The sequence below is a fragment of the Delphinus delphis genome, chromosome 15 (assembly GCF_949987515.2).
Source record: "Delphinus delphis chromosome 15, mDelDel1.2, whole genome shotgun sequence".
Classification (NCBI taxonomy): Eukaryota; Metazoa; Chordata; class Mammalia; order Artiodactyla; family Delphinidae; genus Delphinus; species Delphinus delphis.
This window is the reverse complement of record NC_082697.1, coordinates 60520991-60539322: the sequence shown is the minus strand read 5'-3', so window position 1 is coordinate 60539322 and position 18332 is coordinate 60520991. Positions and strand designations below refer to the sequence as shown.

The 18332-nt window shown below is 40.8% G+C and overlaps 1 protein-coding gene across 1 annotated transcript in view; it reads right to left on the bottom strand.

Moving 5' to 3' along the window:
• ERCC4 (ERCC excision repair 4, endonuclease catalytic subunit) overlaps positions 1-2808 on the bottom strand; it is a 34850-nt gene extending 32042 nt beyond the window's left edge. The window contains exons 1-2 of the mRNA XM_060031766.1: positions 2602-2808; positions 1115-1295 (exon numbers count right to left, since the gene is read on the bottom strand). Coding sequence (XP_059887749.1) covers positions 1115-1295; positions 2602-2808 — 388 coding nt within the window. The remainder of the gene's footprint in view (positions 1-1114; positions 1296-2601) is intronic.
• Positions 2809-18332: the final 15524 nt, after the last annotated feature.

The window sequence follows — 18332 nt, the reverse complement described above, 5'->3', positions numbered from 1 at the left end:
TTTTGAGGGTATGGAGAAAAAGGAACCCTTGTGTACTCTTGGTGGGAATGTAAATTGGTGCAGCCACTATGGAAAACAGTATGGAGGTTCCTCAGAAAACTAAAAGGAGAAGTACCATATGATTCAGCCATTCCACTCCTGGGTATTTATTTGAAGAAAACAAAAACATTAACCTAAAAAGATATATGCACCCCAATGTTCACAGAAGCATTATTTACAATAGCCAAGATATGGAAGCAACTAAAGTGTCCATGGATAGATGAATGGATAAAGAAGATGTGGAATATATATACAATGGAACATCACTCAGCCATAAAAAAAGAATGAAATTTTGCCATGTGCCACAACATGGATGGACCTGGAGGGTATTTTGCTAAATGAAGTAGTCAGACAGAGAAAGACAAATACTGTGTTTTCACTTTTATGTGGAATCTAAAAAATAAAACAATGGAAGAAGTACAACAAAACAGAAACAGACAACAAACTAGTGGTTACCAGTGAGGAGAGGGATGGGGCGAGAGGCAAAAGAGGTGAAGGGGAGTAAGAGGTACAAACTATTAGGTATAAAATAAACAAGTTAAGGATGTAATGTACAGCACAGAGAATATAGTCAATATTTATAATAAATTTGTATGGAGCATAATCTATAAAAATACTGAATTACTATATACCTGAAACCAATATAATATTGTATGCTAACTATACTGAAAAAAATTGTTTTGAAAATTTCAAATCATGGGAAAAAATATTCTTTAAAGAGGAAAACCAAACTCTTTTAGGAAATATATAAAGAATATTTATAAACATTTCAAATCTGAGTAGTTTCTAAAAGCAAATGCCTGTCAATTACTAAGTATTGACTGAATATGAGCTTAGAAAACAAGGAAACGTCAATCTTACATTTAGTTTCTTATTCAGGCCATAAATATTTACTAAGCATCCAAAATGTGTCAGGTATTGTGTTAACACCTGGAAGCACAATGTTGAACAAAAACATCCAATGCTGTTCACAAGAAGGTTCTAGTTTAGAGTTTAGCAGAGGGAACAGATACATACAGAAAAAAAAGAAAGTGCAAACGTATATACAAATAACAATAAGGCTTCAAATTCTTACCGGTAATTAAATCTGAAGGTATTCTATCAGTCAAGAAGTCAACCACAAGTATTCGACTTGTTGCAAATATCACACCGCCTTGTGTGTACACCTCATAGCGATTGCTACTTGTGATTTCATTTGTTACTCGGCGAGGGAGATGTTCAACTCCTTCTAACTTCAGCTGATTGATAAAATATTCCTAAATTAAATCAAACTTGATTAGTAGACCGTTTAATAGAGGGCAGTTTTTATTAGGTTACCAGTATTTGTATTTAAAGTGATATGCTGCCTTTTTCAGAGATCATGAACTTAATAATAATGAACATACAAACTAAATTACTTTACGATGATCAACCAAACAATCGACATTTATCTAGGGTTTTGTTTTTGTTTTGGGGTTTGCACTAAGGACTCACTGCACTTGAGATGTTATTAGCAGTTTAACGACAACAAAAGACTTTTAAAATCCTGAGTTGAAAGACTTCTGCTACCTAGAAAATACTGCCCACCAGAGGCAACTCTGCAAGCAAGTGTAAATACCATGTGAGAAGATAACAAGGGAATCCTTTCCCCAGGTGGTGTTTTAGACTATTAGTTCTGTCCTGGTCCACCCTAGAGGGGATTTCATCATGTCAATGGGACCCTTGGTCCTTTAAGTTTGATACCACCTTTCCTGGGGGGGCCCCGTATTGTGCTAAGCGCTAGTCAAGCACTAGGGATACCTAGATGGATCAGTCAGGGAGTGTGTGGTCACTCTTCTCAGCTGGCATTTTCCTTCTGGCCATCCGCTCTAGATATCTAAGGGCTCATCAGAGTCGTCAGATCAAGCTGTGTCGCCTGTCACTACCCCTCAGCAAAGGTGTATCCCTCTTCTGTCTTCCTCAGTGTTCTCCACTCTCCCTAACCCAGGTACCCTTCCCCAATACCCTCAGCTTCCAGCTCCCTTCCCTTCTGACCCTATGCCCCTCTTCCCACAGCCTGGGTGAACCCCCAGTCCCTCCTCTTCCCTACAGGGTTCTCCCCAACCTCAGCGTCTCCTTTCACGTCTCCCCATTCCCTTCAGAGATTCCTCCATCCCCATCACTGTTCCCTTTTAGAGACCTCACTCCTCTACCTCCAGCCAGTCCCTTAATACCCAACTTCAGGACTGCCTCGTTATTCCCTTCCACATCCTCCACCAGACAACTCCCCACCCTCTTCAGAGACCTCCAATCCTTCCCACCTCCACGCTTCTCAAATGACTCCCCTACTCCTCTCAGAGACCCTCCAACCCTTTCAGGTCCTCGAACCCGTGTCAGGGTCCTGCGACCCCGCCCACCGTCTCAGCGTCCCCGCACCCGCGTCAGGGGCCTGCATCTGTCTCAGGGAACCCTATTCAACGCCTTCCCGCCCGCGTCAGGGACCCGCATCGCCCTCAGAAACCTGGCCTCCGCGCCGAGGCCTGCGTCTGCTACGAAGGCTCCCAGCGTTCCCGGGGTCCCCTCCCCCAGCGCGGGCGGCCGCACCTCCTCGGCTGGCTGCGTGTTGAGCACCAGCACCAGGCACGCCGGGTGGCAGTGCAGCCGGAGGAAGTGGTAGAGGAGCCGGTCTGCGCCGAGGCCACGGGCGCACACCACCAGCCCGTCCGCGTCCAGTAGTTCCAGCACCAGCTGCCGTTCATACTCCAGCAGCGGCGCCATAGCTGTCTCTCGAGCCGGCAAGCCCGGTTCCATGGGCGCCCTTCGGCCGCCGCGGCCGAACGTAGCCGAAGAGAGCCGAGTCCGAGACGAGAGCGAGCAGAGCGCGGCCGAAGAGAGCCGAGCCCGAGAGGACACGAGCCGGCCGAACGCAGCCGAAGAGAGCCGAGCCCTAGAAGACGAGCGAGGCCGAACTCAGCCGAAGAGGAGCCGAGAGGAGCCGAGAGGAACCGAAGATTCGTTGAGTCGCGGGGAGGTGCTAGTGCTCCCAACAGGTGTCTTTTCAGGCTTCAGGCTGCGCCCCAGAGTCTTCAGTTATTTCACCTTCTCTGTACCTTCGATTTGAGAGTCAGGCGGCCTAGACCTAGACCTAGACCTGGACCTAGAACATAAGCTACCACCAAGCGAGAAAGGAGAATTAAACCCAAGGAGCTTAGTTCCCCGACCTTGACAATTGAAAAAGTTAATTGTCAATCTAAGGATTGCGCCTAGAATTGGTAGCACCTGCTTCCCAGGGTGAGGTTTGCGCCTTTCTTTTGCAATGGGCCCCTCTTTTTAAAAAATTTTGAATAAGCAGCATAGCTTACTAACTTTAGGCTCTTGTTTCTCTCGGAAAGTCTTGAATACAATTAGCTATGTGAAAAGTCGCAATCAGGTGTTCCAGCGGCCGCCGCGTCCCGTCTTCCACTAGGGGGACACCTTCGGTAGTATTGGTTCTATACCTAGAAACGCCTGTTAATTTCACTAGAGGAATTGTTCTGTGTCGACGTCCCTTTTCCCCAATCTTCATTGTTAGAAAATTAAAAATACTTTATAAGTAAGCAAAAATAAAAACCACTTCTTATTCCATTACCCAGAAATAACCACTGTAACATCATGATATCTACACTTTTAGTCTTTTTTTTTTTTTTGGTATATAAAAGCTCTCTCACCACATAGAATTCTTTTGCTCATGTAATAAGCAACCCTGACTTAAATCCCGGGTTTGTCACTATCATTTGACAAGCCTCTGAACATGGTATTTAATATTCTTTTACAAAATCCGTTTATATGGCTGATGAGATTTCTGCAATGAGGATGTACCATACTTATTTACCCAGCTCCTTATTAGTGGACATTTAGTCTGGTTCTGTTCCCCCTGTCATATTATAAGTAATATTTCACTGAGTATCTTTGGACATAAATTCAACCACGCTGCTGAGATGCACTTTAGAAGTGGATACTTACTAGGATAAAGAGAACAAACATATATAAGGCTTTTCATTATATTCATAGTGCCACATTGCCCTCTAGAAAGCCTGTACCAATTTACATTCACATCAGAAGTTTACAAGAAGATCTGTTTCTCTACCTCTTACTGCTTAATCCAGTGTTTTACATTTACATTTTTTCAAGATTAAAACAGTATATAGTAGTTCCTAAATGCTGGTCAAATGGAAAAGACTGTCTGGAGACATTCTCCATACAGTAGTTCCTATGAGACAGATATGAATCCCTCAACTTTTGCAACTGAGAAATGGAGGCTCAGGGAGTTTATGTGACTTGGGCAAGACCACTGAGCTAGTTAGTGTATTTCTTAGATTTAGTTCAGGACATGATAAGTAGGGACTCAACATATGTAGGGTATGCATGTTGAAGTGACAACGCTGAAATTCAAACATGATTCCGCAGCTGTGATATGCAAAGTAATGGCTCTCCAACGATGTCCATGTCCTAATCCCTGGAACCTGTGAATATATTACCTTATGTGGCAAATGGGACTTTGCAGATGTGATTAAGTTAGAGATTTCAAGATGGGGAGATTATCTTGGATTATCAAGGTGGGCCCAATGTAATTACAACAGTCCATATAAGGGAAGAAGAGAGACAAGAGGGTCAGAGTCAGAGAAGGAGATGTGACAAGAAGCAGAGGTTGGAATGGTGTGGAAGAGGCCACAAGCCAAAGAATGCAGCCTTTAGTAACTGAAAAAGGCAAGGAAATGAAGTCTCCTGTAAAGCCTCCAGAAGGAACACATCCCTGCCAACCCATTTTGGACTTCTGACCCCCAGAACTGGAAGATAATGAACTGTTTTAAGCCACGACATTTGTGGTAATTTGTTATGGCAGCAACAGGAAACTAATACACAAACATTCACTATTACTACTACACTGAGCTCTAAAGATGAAGTCCCCAGCTGGTGAAAACAAAACAAAACAAAGCAAAATAAAACAAAGCACATGGGAGTATATAATGAAGCAATAATATTGGAGGGTGCTTGGTCAATATATATAGAAATTAAAAAAATATCTGTTTAGATCCATATACACATGATATTTACCCCACAAATGTTTATTTGGCACCCACTATGTGTCAGTAAACAAAACAGGTAAAATCTGTGCCACCATAGAACTTATATTCTAATGGGGAACTTGTGTATGAAGGTGTTTATTCATCATATAATTTTGTGAACTATCATTATTTCTCAGGCATTTCTCCTGAATTTCCAATACTAGGAGACTAGTCAGAACTTCTTCCTGCATCCCATAAGTGGGATATCATACAACAATTATAAGCTGTAGGTGACAAGATACCCAATCCATGCTATTACATACTAAAAAAGTAATTTCAAAACAATGATGCATAGGATGGTCCCATTTGTTTAAAAAACCAGCCAACAGATATGATTTCCTTATGACTGCATAGAAAAGCTCTTAACAAAAGGAATTACTTCTGGGGAGTTGAAATGGGTGGTTTGTGTAGGGTGAGACCTTTACATTTCAGTTTACTCCCTTCTGTTCTGTTTGACTTTCTTACCATGAACTTATATTGCTTTTATAATGAAAAAAAAAGAAAAAACTTCCCAGGTACTAAACAAATACGTCATCAGCACTGCATAGTATTACCTCGTGAATTCTAGATTTAATGTGTGTGCTGGCCCACAACGTCAAAAGTTGGTATCTGGGGAAACAGAATTTTGTAAATTCTAACAGGTATCTAGACATTGTAGTTTTGTCCATGGGCAAAAGTTTTCCACTTAAGGTAAAGGATTCTTTTTTTCCCCCTATGTCACTGTCACAACAATTCTTCAAACATTTCCTTATTTTTAGATTGTTCTGATCAACAGAGCCATCTCCCCTCCAGATCACTTCGCAAGTTTCAGTTTTGCCCACAAGGACACAGCTCAGGCAGCGGTCCTTTGGTCTTTGGCATTGGGCTGGGAGTGAGATTAAGCATCATTTTCCTCCTGACCGGAGGTAGAAACCAACACACCTCAGTTAACCCTAGCTTGACTGCTGTACGTAGGCCACTGTAATTTCTCTTAGCAACCTCAGTCTTTCACATACATATGGGGAATGCCTACTAAATCTAGAGAATGGGGAAAAGATAAAGAGAACTTTTCCTAGATTTAGCTCCTCTGCTAGGGCCAGATCACCACTGGGCCTCTTAGAGCTTACTTGTGTGGTCTAAGCGTCCATTCAGGCTGTAAGTCAGAAATGAGACAGGCCTGGGACCTGGTCCCAGGTCCCTTTGCTGCAGTGTTGCAATGCTTGCACCTGGACATACCTCTCCTCCAGCAACAAAATACAAAGAAACTATATGGGACTAAAAATAACTGCACGTATGCACAGTTAGGGCAAATTCTGAACAAAGGATACAAAGAGACCAAAAAACCCAACTGCCACTTCTGAAGAGCCTGGAGCAAAAACAGGGTGTTGGGAGCAAAAGTAGGGTACTGAGCATGCCCCCTGCACTCAGCATCACCGGAGGGGTGGGCAAAACACCTAAGCCTGCCCTCCTGCCCAATCCCTGGACACACCCCCACCCTCACCCCATGTAAGGATCCAGCTCCCCCCCACCCCCTTGGGGAGCAGCAAGCAAGGGAACCCGTTGCTTGTTCTCACTCCCCCCTGCTGCAGCAGGGGCCCCAGTAAAGCCTTGCCTGAATTTCTTGTCGGGCCTCTGGTCAATTTCTATTGATTGGGGAAGGCCAAGAACCCTGGTCTGTATCAGAAAGACCTGGGCTCAAAAACCAGCACAGCTTCCTACCAGCTGTGTGAACTATGTAAGTTATTTAACCTCTCTGTGCCTGAGTTGCCTCATCTTTAAAATGGGGCTGATGTAAAAAAGAATGAAATAATGCTATTTGCAGCAACATGATGGACCTAGAGATTATTATACTAAGTGAAGTAAGTCAGACAGAGAAAGATAAATACCATATGATATTACTTATATGTGGAATCTAAAATATGACACAAATGAACTTATTTACAAGACAGAAACAGACTCACAGACATAGAAAACAAACATGGTTACCAAAGGGGAAAGGGGGTAAGGGATAAATTAGGAGTTTGGGATTAGCAGGTACAAACCACTATATATAAAATAGATAAGCAACAAGGCCCTACTGTATAGCATGGGAAACTATTGGGTTGGCCAAAAAGTTCGTTTGGGATTTTCCGTAAGATGTTACGAAAACGAACTTTTTGGTCAACCCAATATATTCAATAACCTGTAATAAACCATAATGGAAAATAATCTGAAAAAGAATATCTATATCTATATCTGAATCACTTCACTGTATACCAGCAACTAACATAACATTGTAATCATTGTAAATCAACTATACAAAAAATAAATAAATAAAGTAAAATGGGGCTGATAATACAACCTACCTCATGGGGTTGTTGTAGAGACTAATTGAGCCAAAGAATATAACAGGATATGAATATTCAACTAATTTAAAATCAGAAACTTAATGACAACTGCTTTAAGTAATCCAACCCCTTCTAGGACTTGAGGCACACATACTCTAAGTATGGAAACCAAACATTCTGAGGCTCCTCCCTGCCCTTCAATAAGGGGAAAGTAGCTTGTGGTTGCTAATCTTTCGGGTTCTGGCTTTAAAACACCTTAAGGATGATTGTGAGAGGAAAAGAAGATATTTACATGGAGGAATGATGAGGGTGTTGGCTCAGAACTTGAGGGAAGACTGACTGGGGGTGTGGGGAATGAGGGGCAATCAAGGAGGTTTCTAGGGAAATCCTGGGACTGGCTCTCAGAAAAGATGTCCAGCCCACTGCCTGGAAGGACAGGACTAAAGGAAAAGGCCCACGAGGCCATGAGTCACAGGAACCTCCCACCCAGAGCCTACAGCCTTCCCCTCACCACTCAGTCTATATGGCAGGGGTGGGGTTTGCAATCCCAGCATCCTGTCCATGGCTCAGCCAAGCTGGCTCATGAAATGAATCCTCATAAATAGAATTACAATATATCTGTGGTGTTAAAATATCATGGGGAAGTCCATTAGGAAAAGTAATGTCTTAAAAGGTAATGAACAAAAAGATAGAGAAGCACTGCTCTAGAAGGTGCTTTTAATCATCACACAGGTTAGGACGGCCAATCAGCTAGAGAAGGCAGGCAAGTGACTTAACCATTGTAAAAATAACTAAGTGATACTTATTGTAGGCTTGCTACATGCAGACACTATGGTCAGACTATTACATGCCTGTGCAGGGCATGTCACTAAGCACCGTCCCAGCCCCAACTCGCTCTGTTCTGCTCCTTCCTCCCCTTAGATGGGAGTGGGGGCTCCCTCCACCACCACGATCCCCTTCCTTTGAGATCAAGGTGTCCTGGGTTGGTGTCCACTGAGATAACAAGGTAGGTACTGCTATGTTCACCTTATTTTACAGGTGAGGAGAAGAAGACATAGAAGTTAACTAGCTTGTCCAAGGCTACCCAGCTAATCGTGGAGCATGGAACACAGTCCACCTAACTTCTAAACCTGTGTTCTTCACACCTACTGCCTCCTTAGATGCTTGACACTGGAAGGCCTTGAATGCCATCCTGAGTTGTTTAGATTTGAACACGTGGCTCAGATGGTCCCCATCCTTTCCACGCTTAAGCATCCCTTTAACATAAACTCAGAATACTCTTGGATGGATCCTTCAGGAAGGCAGTCGGATTTTTTATGTCTGTTGGTTGGGACAATGCATTTAAAAAGTTACTATGAATTCAGCAATGTTTTCATATGACATTATTTCATATAGATTTTTGACTTATTAATTCCAACAGCATCTACAAACATTTGAGAAACTTTAGTATATGACCTCTATTACTGATTCTGTCTGTGGGAAATGGTTGGTACACACAGGACTGCGGAAGCAGTTGCAATACCTGTAGAGTTCTGCTCACGACCTAAGATCCGTGGGAGATCCATTGGTGTGTATCACACATATCAATTGTCTGAAAATGAAATCACCTGTGTACTAATGCTGTATTGTTAAGTCCACTAAAAGAAGACAGTATTTGGTTGACTAATTTTTACTCATAGAAGCAGAGGGAGTTTAATCATTAAACTAATCTTTTCTCTTGGAAATAAGGACTTTTGATGGATGGTAATTAAAATAAAAATATTATTGCTGCTTTGACAAGCCATTCATCATTAACAGAAAAGGAAAAAAAAAAGTAAGAATGATGTGGAACACAAAAAGCAATTACCTGCCCCTCTGTGCAAAAAGTAGCCTTTTGTGAAAATGATAGTGGTTCCTATGGGTTAGCAGTTAACCTTTTGTAGGGATTTAGGAGGAACCCCATGGAGGCTTTCCCACGGGGAAAATAATACTTAAATCCCGCAAGTTTTGTGGAGTGTGTTTTTCCTTATTTTTGGAGACATTCTTTTTCCCTTACTGCACCCTCTGTCTTAGAATGCATTCTGAGAAGAGGCAGAGGGCAGTGCAAAATAAAAATTCAGGGCATCTTGTTAAAAAATTGAGAATTTCAAGGTGGTGACCGCAGAGCATTCTATCAAGCATGGGGCCTTCCTGAGCCTGTGTGACTGTACATGCCTTGGAACTGGCTCTGGCAAAGAGGTTTGACCTTGCAAATGACAATGTTCTAAGAGTTATCTGGCTTTGTTAGTAGGCACTGATGACTCTGCTGTTGTAATCCATTTGCCTGATTTGCAGTTAGTCTTGTGGGGGAAAGTTGGGCTAGTGATGGGAGGGGCCATTTCCCTGGGGACCTATTCACAAGGGTCTTAAATGTAGACTTCTGATGTTTTCTCCAAATGTGGTTCTACCTGCCATCTTGTAGAAAAGGGCAGGGATGATAGAAGAAGACATTAAATTTGGGTCTGATTATTGGACCACATTGCCTGTAGCAACTTTTGACTTAATATTAAAAAGAAATAAACCATGTGATTTTATTGTAGGACCTTGTCATTGGGGTGGGGCCTGTATACAGACTTAATTTTGTAATTTATAAGTAGTACATAGCTATCATTTTAAGCATACTTGCAATAATACTATGATTATCCAAAAATCCCAAATAATAATATTTTACTGTAAAAAATCCCCCCAAACCCTGTGGTTTTTTATTAATCAAAAATAATTGATTTTGTTGAGTGAAAAAAGCAAGGTGCAGAACAATGTATAAAATATGCTACCTTTTGTGTAAGATAATTTTTGTGAATATAGATTTATGCTTGAATATACATAAAAAAAATCTGGCAGGATATAAGAAACTAAGATAGTTGGTTTTCTGTTGAAGGAAATTGGACAGATTGGATTCAGGATGAGAAGGAGATTTTTGTTTTTCATTGTTTATCTTTTAATTCTTTTTGCTATTTTGAATCATATAGTTTAAAAAAGTATTAAAAAATAAATAAAATTAACAAATAAAAATGTAATTCAATAAAAGCTAAATCAGTTATTATACATTGAACCAAATTTTGGGGTTAAAAGCATTAATTTAGTAAATAAATGAATCTAAATTATAGCCATTTGAAAAAAAATCCCATTTTGTCACTTCTTCATGGCCTGGTCCATTCTTGACCTCTGAGATGCTTGATTTGGAGTTTGCTTCTTATATTTTTCTAAGAAATGCCATCGGGTGAAGGTACTTTCCCAATAAAAAATAGGTTTAGGGAATTCAAAGCTGGCTCATTTCAAAAGTAGAATTGATTGTTATTTAACATAAATCTAATCAGGCCTAGTTTTGCCTCCACAGGGAGATATGATATACAGCATTGACATTTGGAGTGAGAATGATGTTTAGAAGTCAAGACAAGTGCTTGGAATAACAGAAAGGAGGAAATAGTATGATAGTTTGTGTATCATTTTGGTGGGAGAAATGAGATTGTGAATAGCTTATTCATGGAGATTATTCTTTAGGACTAATAAATCAAAAGGTTGGTTCTTTACCCAATCTTGAAAAAAGAATAAATGGCCTTCTTTCTCTCTTCTCTCCTATGTCACTTCCAGATAAATCCTTGAATTTTTTAACCATATCAAATTTTATCATACACTATAGTCAGTGCAGTGGATGCTGTGGTGTGCTTCCTCATACTCCATTCAAAGCAGAAATATTATTTCCTCATCTGCTGGAAATGTTGGAGGCCAACAGTTCTCATCTGAGTCTCTAAGTCTTGCTCTCAGCTGAAGAGAGCTGCCTCATCCCTTCTCCTTCCTGGGGCTAGCCAGGTATGATTGGAATGGATATATTAGGTGTTTGCGAGAGCCCCGCATTGCTTCCCTGGCCTGTGGAGTAAAAACTACTATAGTGGGAGCAGGCCAACTGCAAGTGTCTAAAATGACCCTTCTCTCTCACTTCAGCCAGAATAGTATATAAAAAACAATATTGCAGGGGGTGGCAATCCCCATCATACCTTCATTTAATTCACTGGTCTGTCCCCTACAAAAGTCAGATGAATCCTGGTAGGCGAGAGTGGATACTGCAAACTCAACAAAGTAGTAGCCCCAGTTGCAGCATGGGATGCTTTTGAAACCTACCTGCAAATTCTTTGACACTCTTCCATCAAGAGGTGCTGTTCAGATCCCCTGTCCTTGAATCTAGAGGGGGCTTTGTGACTATCTTGATGATTAAAATGTGGCAGAAGTGATTCTGCTGCATGACTTCCAAGGGTAGTTTAGTAAAGGCCATGTTGGTTTCTTTTGGGACACTCACTCTGGGAGCCTTCAGTTGCCATGTAACCAGTCTGGCTACCCTGAGTCCACCGTGTCAAAACACTACTTCGAGATATGGGTGAGAGAGAGGGAGGAGAGGGGAAGAGAGAGAGAGAGAGAAGAGAGAAGAGAGAGAGAGAGAGATTGAGACTTGCCTGAGCAACCTTGGATGTTTCAACCTGTAGCTATTTGAGTCATCCCAGCCCAGGGACCAGACATATGAGTGAAAAAGGCTTTGTGATGACTCTGACCCCAGGCGCTGACTAACTGTAACCACATGAGAGACCCTGATTGAGAACTGCCCACCTGAGCTGAGCTGATCTCCAGAATTAGAGCAAAATAAATGCTTGTTATTGTTTTAAGGCATTGAATGGTTTGTTACAAGTAGGTAACTGGAACATAGCTGCTGTGCCAGATATGGTATCTTTTGCTGGAGGAGATCAATATGACCTCAGGTACATGGCATGTGACTACTGATGGAAGAAATGTGCTGATTTTCACCCCTATCAGAAAGGAGGACCAGAAACAGTTTGCATTTACTTAGGATGGACAACAGTATACATTTATTTTCTTGCCCCAGTCTTGTTAACTTTCCTTCCCTTTGTCAAAATATAGTCCCAAAGGTCCTTGGTCATCTGGACATCCCATAGAACATCCTATTGGCTCACTCTACTGATGACATCATTGACATACCAAATGGGCAAGAAGTGGCAAGTACTTTGGAGGCGGTGGTATGATATCTATGTGTTGTAGCCTGTTTGGGCTGCTATAACAAGATACCACAGATTGGGTAGCTTATAAACAACAGAAATGTATTTCTCACTGAAGAAATCCTTGGGTGTCTTTTGATACTCATTGGCCCAATTTTGGTTGGCCTGAGAAACACATGTGACCAGGTGCTCAGACTCCTCAGATAAGAGGGTGTAAAGCAGCTGCATAGCACAGGGACATCAGCTCGGTGCTTTGTGACCGCCTGGAGGGGTGGGATAGGGAGGGTGGGAGGGAGGGAGACGCAAGAGGGAAGAGATATGGGAACATATGTATATGTATGACTGATTCACTTTGTTGTAAAGCAGAAATTAACACACCATTGTAAAGCAATTATACTCCAATAAAGATTTAAAAAAAAAAAAAGAGGGTCTAGATTGCTCCACCAGATAAGCCACCTTGACCTGCAGAAGTGCTAGCCATGGGTGAGGGGAATCTAGAATGGCTGGTTGGAGGAGGGGGCAAAAAGAGAAGCAGTTTTGGCACTGGGACCTGCTTTAGTGATGGGGGCCATAGTTCATCACATTAATTATCCTGTGGAAATTTGCCCCAGGAAAAGAGACCCAACAGAATCCTGGAGAAGCTGCTCACAGACTTAATTATGTGAAACACATGGATCTGACAAGGGGTAGACTGTAGTGGATACTTTAATGTGCTGACCAGATCACTCCCTTCCAGGACTGAAACATTCATTCTCTCAGCTGCTGGGAATATTGGCAGTTGTAAGTTCTTGGCTGAGTTCCTTTCTAAGAATTGCCTTCAGCTAAAAAGAGGTGCTTTGCTCAAGATTACTCCCTGGCTCTTTACAGGGGTGGCCACAACTAAGGACTGGTTGATGCAGGGGTCGGAAATTCTCTTGCCCCAATTCAGGCCAACGCAGCTCCAGAACACCTTATAGGATCAGCTGAGGCCTTTGTTGTGACCGCATCACAATTCAACCTCTCCTTTTGATCAGTCTTGCTTTCTTTACTTCCTTATAGGTGTTGAGAACACCCCAATGAATTTCCTGTATGGAAATCTTTTTCTCAAAGTCTGCTCCCTGGAGAATCTGACTTGTGACAGACAGGAAATGCATTTACCAATTATTAAGCACATTTTAACATTATTATACGTATGTTTAGTGCACAAAAATGGGAAAACACAGAACAGTAAAAGGAAGAAGAGAAAAAGTAACTGTAACTATTTTTTGTAGATAGCTTTTGCTTTTGTTTGAATGATATTATACTTATCATATTGCTTTTCACCTAACAATATAATTTGGAGATCAGTGTAAGATAGGTGCTTGAGGGTGAGCAATTGAAATTGATTCTGGTTTATTAAAAAGCAGAAAGCTCTTTGTTGAAAGCTATTCCATGGTTCACAGAATTGCCAGGAAGGCTAGAGAATCAGGTTACTAAGAACAGAAACCAGGGAAATTAGGAACCAAGACCATAGGTAGAGCTACTCCCCAGGAGGAGTATGAGCCACTGTGGCCACCACTGGATGGTGGACACATTCTCCTCTGTCTCTGTTTCTTTGTATCACTTGTTTCACATCCAAAGCCCAAAATGGAGATGTCTGTCCATATCCCCAGCTGCTAGGATGTGGCAAAAGTGTGTAAATGGCCTTTTCATGGTCTGCAAAGAGATGTGACAGCCAGTCTCTGTCTCCCAGAAGTTCCTTTTCCTGCTTCCATCCTGTCTGTTAGAGGCTGTCCTCATGTGCTTGGTGTCTTTCTAGGTCTTTCCTCTTGGGAAGTGTTGTTTTTTGGGAGAAGGATCCACCAGGTTTCTACCTGGGGACACATGAGTCTGGTTTCCAGAGCTCTGGGACTTGGCTGGGAGGTTTCTGCAGAACAAAGTTTAATAATGGTCATGCCTTGCCTTTGGCTTTAGTGAAACTGTTTGTTTCCATTTTAAGATATTTCTTCTGGTCCGGGGTAGTTTTCGTATATGTTATTTCTCCTTTTTAGTAGTTTATTTAAACTCTGGAATGGATGTTGGATTTTATCAAATATTCTTAAGCGTCTATTGATATGATCATATAATTTTTTTCCTTGATTTATTGAAAAACGTTGAAATTTAGATTTCCTAGTAACAATCCGTTCTTGATTTCCATAGGCATTTTAGCTAATTGGATAACAGCACTTTTGGAAAGTCTATAACAATGTATCTGTGTAACCATAGTAGCCAAAAAGAAGCCTCATTCCAGGAGGTTCAGCCCAATGTACTCACAAAAGCACAGGCCCTGGAACCAGAGAGCTGTATCTTTGAGTCCTGCTTCTGCATCTTACTAATTATATGGCTGTGGCAAATTTCTTGACCCTCAGACTTTTCACCTGTGAAATGGGTATACAGAAAGGAAAGTTAACTCATGGAAATGTTTTGAGGATTAACTGAGTTAATCTGCTGCATAGACAGAGCTCAGTAAATATTAGGCAAAAGATATTTTTGAATGAAGTGTATACCTGCAAGAACACAGCAACTTGGTAACCATAGATGTCAAAAGACAGTATGGAGGTAGTTTTGTTAGTGTGAGCTGAAGCTTCAAAGAGCTATATTTCATATCAAATTGTTAGCACTCTGAGAAAATACACGTTTCTCCCCCAATCATTTTATTCACCACACATTTTATTCCTAACACCAGTTGCATATTAAAAAATATTATTAAAATTAAATAAAGAAATTATATTTAGATGAAACTTTTCCTTGTTTCTTCCTCCAGAAAAATTACTATGGTTCCAAGAAAGAAGATTGCAAATAAATGGAAATTGAATATTAATTTTTTTGGGTGAATTTATTTTGAGTAAGCGTTAAATCCAAGGGAAGGAACTGAAAAATAGACTTATGGATTCAATTCAGTTTAAATATAGATGCATTTTAGATTATATGTGAATGTAGGTATATATATTGTATTGATCTATATGTAATATAGATTATGTATAATATATATTACAGATCTATATAAATCGATATATAATATCTATATAATATATACTGTAGATCAATGAGTTTGAGCTTTGTCAGTATGTAGCCCATACAGCATGTGTGGGTATAGCTGCAAAAACTTATTCTTTTTTTTTTTTGCGGTACGCGGGCCTCTCACTGCTGTGGCCTCTCCCGCTGTGGAGCACAGGCTCCGGACGCGCAGGCTCAGCGGCCATGGCTCATGGACCCAGCCACTCCGCGGCATGTGGGATCTTCCCGGACCGGGGCACGAACCCGCGTCCCCTGCATCGGCAGGCGGACTCCCAACCACTGCGCCACCAGGGAAGCCCCCCAAAACTTATTCTTGATCTGTGTGCATATAACAATTAGTATGCTTTATTATTTTTGTTCTAATTGACTTGTGTAAATACAGATTTCCACCTTGATGAAATCAACAATAAGTTATGCAGGCTGTCTCATCTTTTCATATCCTATTCCCAAATATAACTCCACAAATATAGATAGTGTTTACCATCTTTTGGGATGTGAGCAATTGCTTGTTTATTTTGATGAAGGAAATAAATTACCTTCCCATAATATTAGTGTGAGTCCCTAATCTCATTAGGTAAAGAATTTAAAAGACTCCAAAATGATTCAAGACTAGTTAATAGCATCTTAATTATCTCACATCATTTTAGGAAATACAAAATGTCCCTCTGGGGTATACTTTGCCTTGGTAGGAATAATGACTGATGAGGGTTTAGAGAATGGCTGTGCAGTTATGTAGCAAATTCCTCACAAAGAAATACATGTGACGACTCAAGTCAGATCTGTTGACTGGACCCTGGAGAAGTGGCTTGTTGGAGGCGAGAGGGGAAAACCCTGGTTACCAGGAGGAAGAGGGATAGATGTTAGGGACAGGGTGGAGAGGGCCAGATGAACTGGCTTTCGCTTTAATAAAGCCACATTGGCCAGTTCCATTCTCTGCGAGGAATTTCCCTTACAGGATGAGGGGAAGGAAAGAGTGGGGGAAAGGCTGCCTAAAGTTGAATGTGGAGGAGGTGAACCATGTTTTACTCAAATTCTGAGCCGGAGAGACACACCACCGACACCAGACACAATGGCTTTGACATCGCTGCTCATCACCACAGATGTGCAAGCACATAAGACAAACCAACTGCTATATGAAAGAATATCAGATTTCAAAAGAGAGGGATCAAACTCAACGATCAGAACAAAAATTGCCTGGCGAGCTAGAGGTGCTGCAAGAAATGGGAGAATACTCAATGTTTAGAATTTTTCTAAATTATGTTTTAACACAATTCTTTGGAGCATTGCATTGTAAACATTATGTTTGCGGGTGATCTTAAAGAGGAAAGAGGTGGAGATCGGGAAGGATTGTGTGGAGAAAACATACACAATGGATAAATTAAAATCTGTGATGACACAATCATGTATTTATAGGTTGTCTGTTGCAGAAAATGGAATCAGTGAAGGGGGAGACATGCTCTAAAATTTCTCCCATAACTCAGAAGAAGAAGATAAAGACATGGACATTGACTTAAGAAAAGATAAAGGAAATGTAGGACAGAGGGAGAAGAATGAGAAGAATTTCAGAAGGAACAAACTGTAAATAGAGAAGGAGTATTTTAAATAAATAATAGAAGATACTTTGATTTTTAGCGGAATAAAGATTTAGGTATTAAATTTATGGTTTACTAAGCATGGGCAAAAATAGACTAATGAAAATAGACTAACAAAGAGTATAACACGTACAGTATTGAGTCTAAGAGGGTTTCATGCTTGGTATTTTTCAGAGGTGTCGATAGAAGGGTTTGCAGAATGATGACACTACTGCCATGTGGTAGACGGAAACTGTAAGGTGTATCTCGATTCCAGAGGGTATAAAAATGCAAAAAATTTCATCTTTAATCAATGAAATAGGCTAATCTAGTGAAATCTTTGCATTTTAAGGAGAAGAAAAAGAATATGAAGAGCACTACTTATTACGGAAAAAAGATAAGGTTAAGATTTTTCTTATCTGCAAACCAATGATCAAAGACAATGGAGCAACTTGCACAGAACTTGGAGAGGATGAGGTATTGCATTAAGATCGTGATGCCTGCCTCCTCTGCTGTTCATAAGAGAATGCAACAGAAAGACATTCTCAGACACGCTCAAGATGTACACCCTTAACCCACACTTCCTGAAAATAGTTACCTGCCATCATATTTCAGACAACCAAAGAATGAATCAAATTAAAGAAACCAAATATGTGGAATTCATGGTATAAAACAATTGGTGGCAAATAATTAAATTACTAATGCTTACATTAAATCTAAATAATTATTGCCCATATTACAACACAAATTTTTTTTTAAATCTTTAAAGTGAAGCATGTAATGTATAAGTGTATTAATCAGAGCTCTTCAGAGAAACAGAACCAATAGGATGTGTGTGTGTGTATATATATATTTATTTATTATAATGAAGTGGCTCACCTGTTTATGGAGTCTTGCCAGGTTCACATCTGCAGTGTGGGCCAGCAGCCTGAAGATCCAGGAAAACAGATGGTGCAGTTCCAGTTTGAAAGCAAGCGATCTGGAGATCTGGAAGAATCGATTGTCCAAATGAAGTCCAGAGGCAGTCTGCTGGAGAATTCCCTCTTACTAGGGGGAAGGTTGTTCTTTGTTTTCTAGTCAAGCCTTCAGTGGATTGGATAGAGTTCACCTACATTATGGAGGGCAATCTTTTTACTCTATTGATTAAACTGTTAATTTTGTCCAAAAACAACCTCACAGAAACACCCAGAATAATGTTTGTCCAAATGTCTGGGTACCCATGGTTAAGTGAAGTTGACACATAAATATTAACCATCACAATAAATGAAAGTTCTTTAATGATCATAACCAAGATCTAAAAGGAGAAGTTGTATCCTT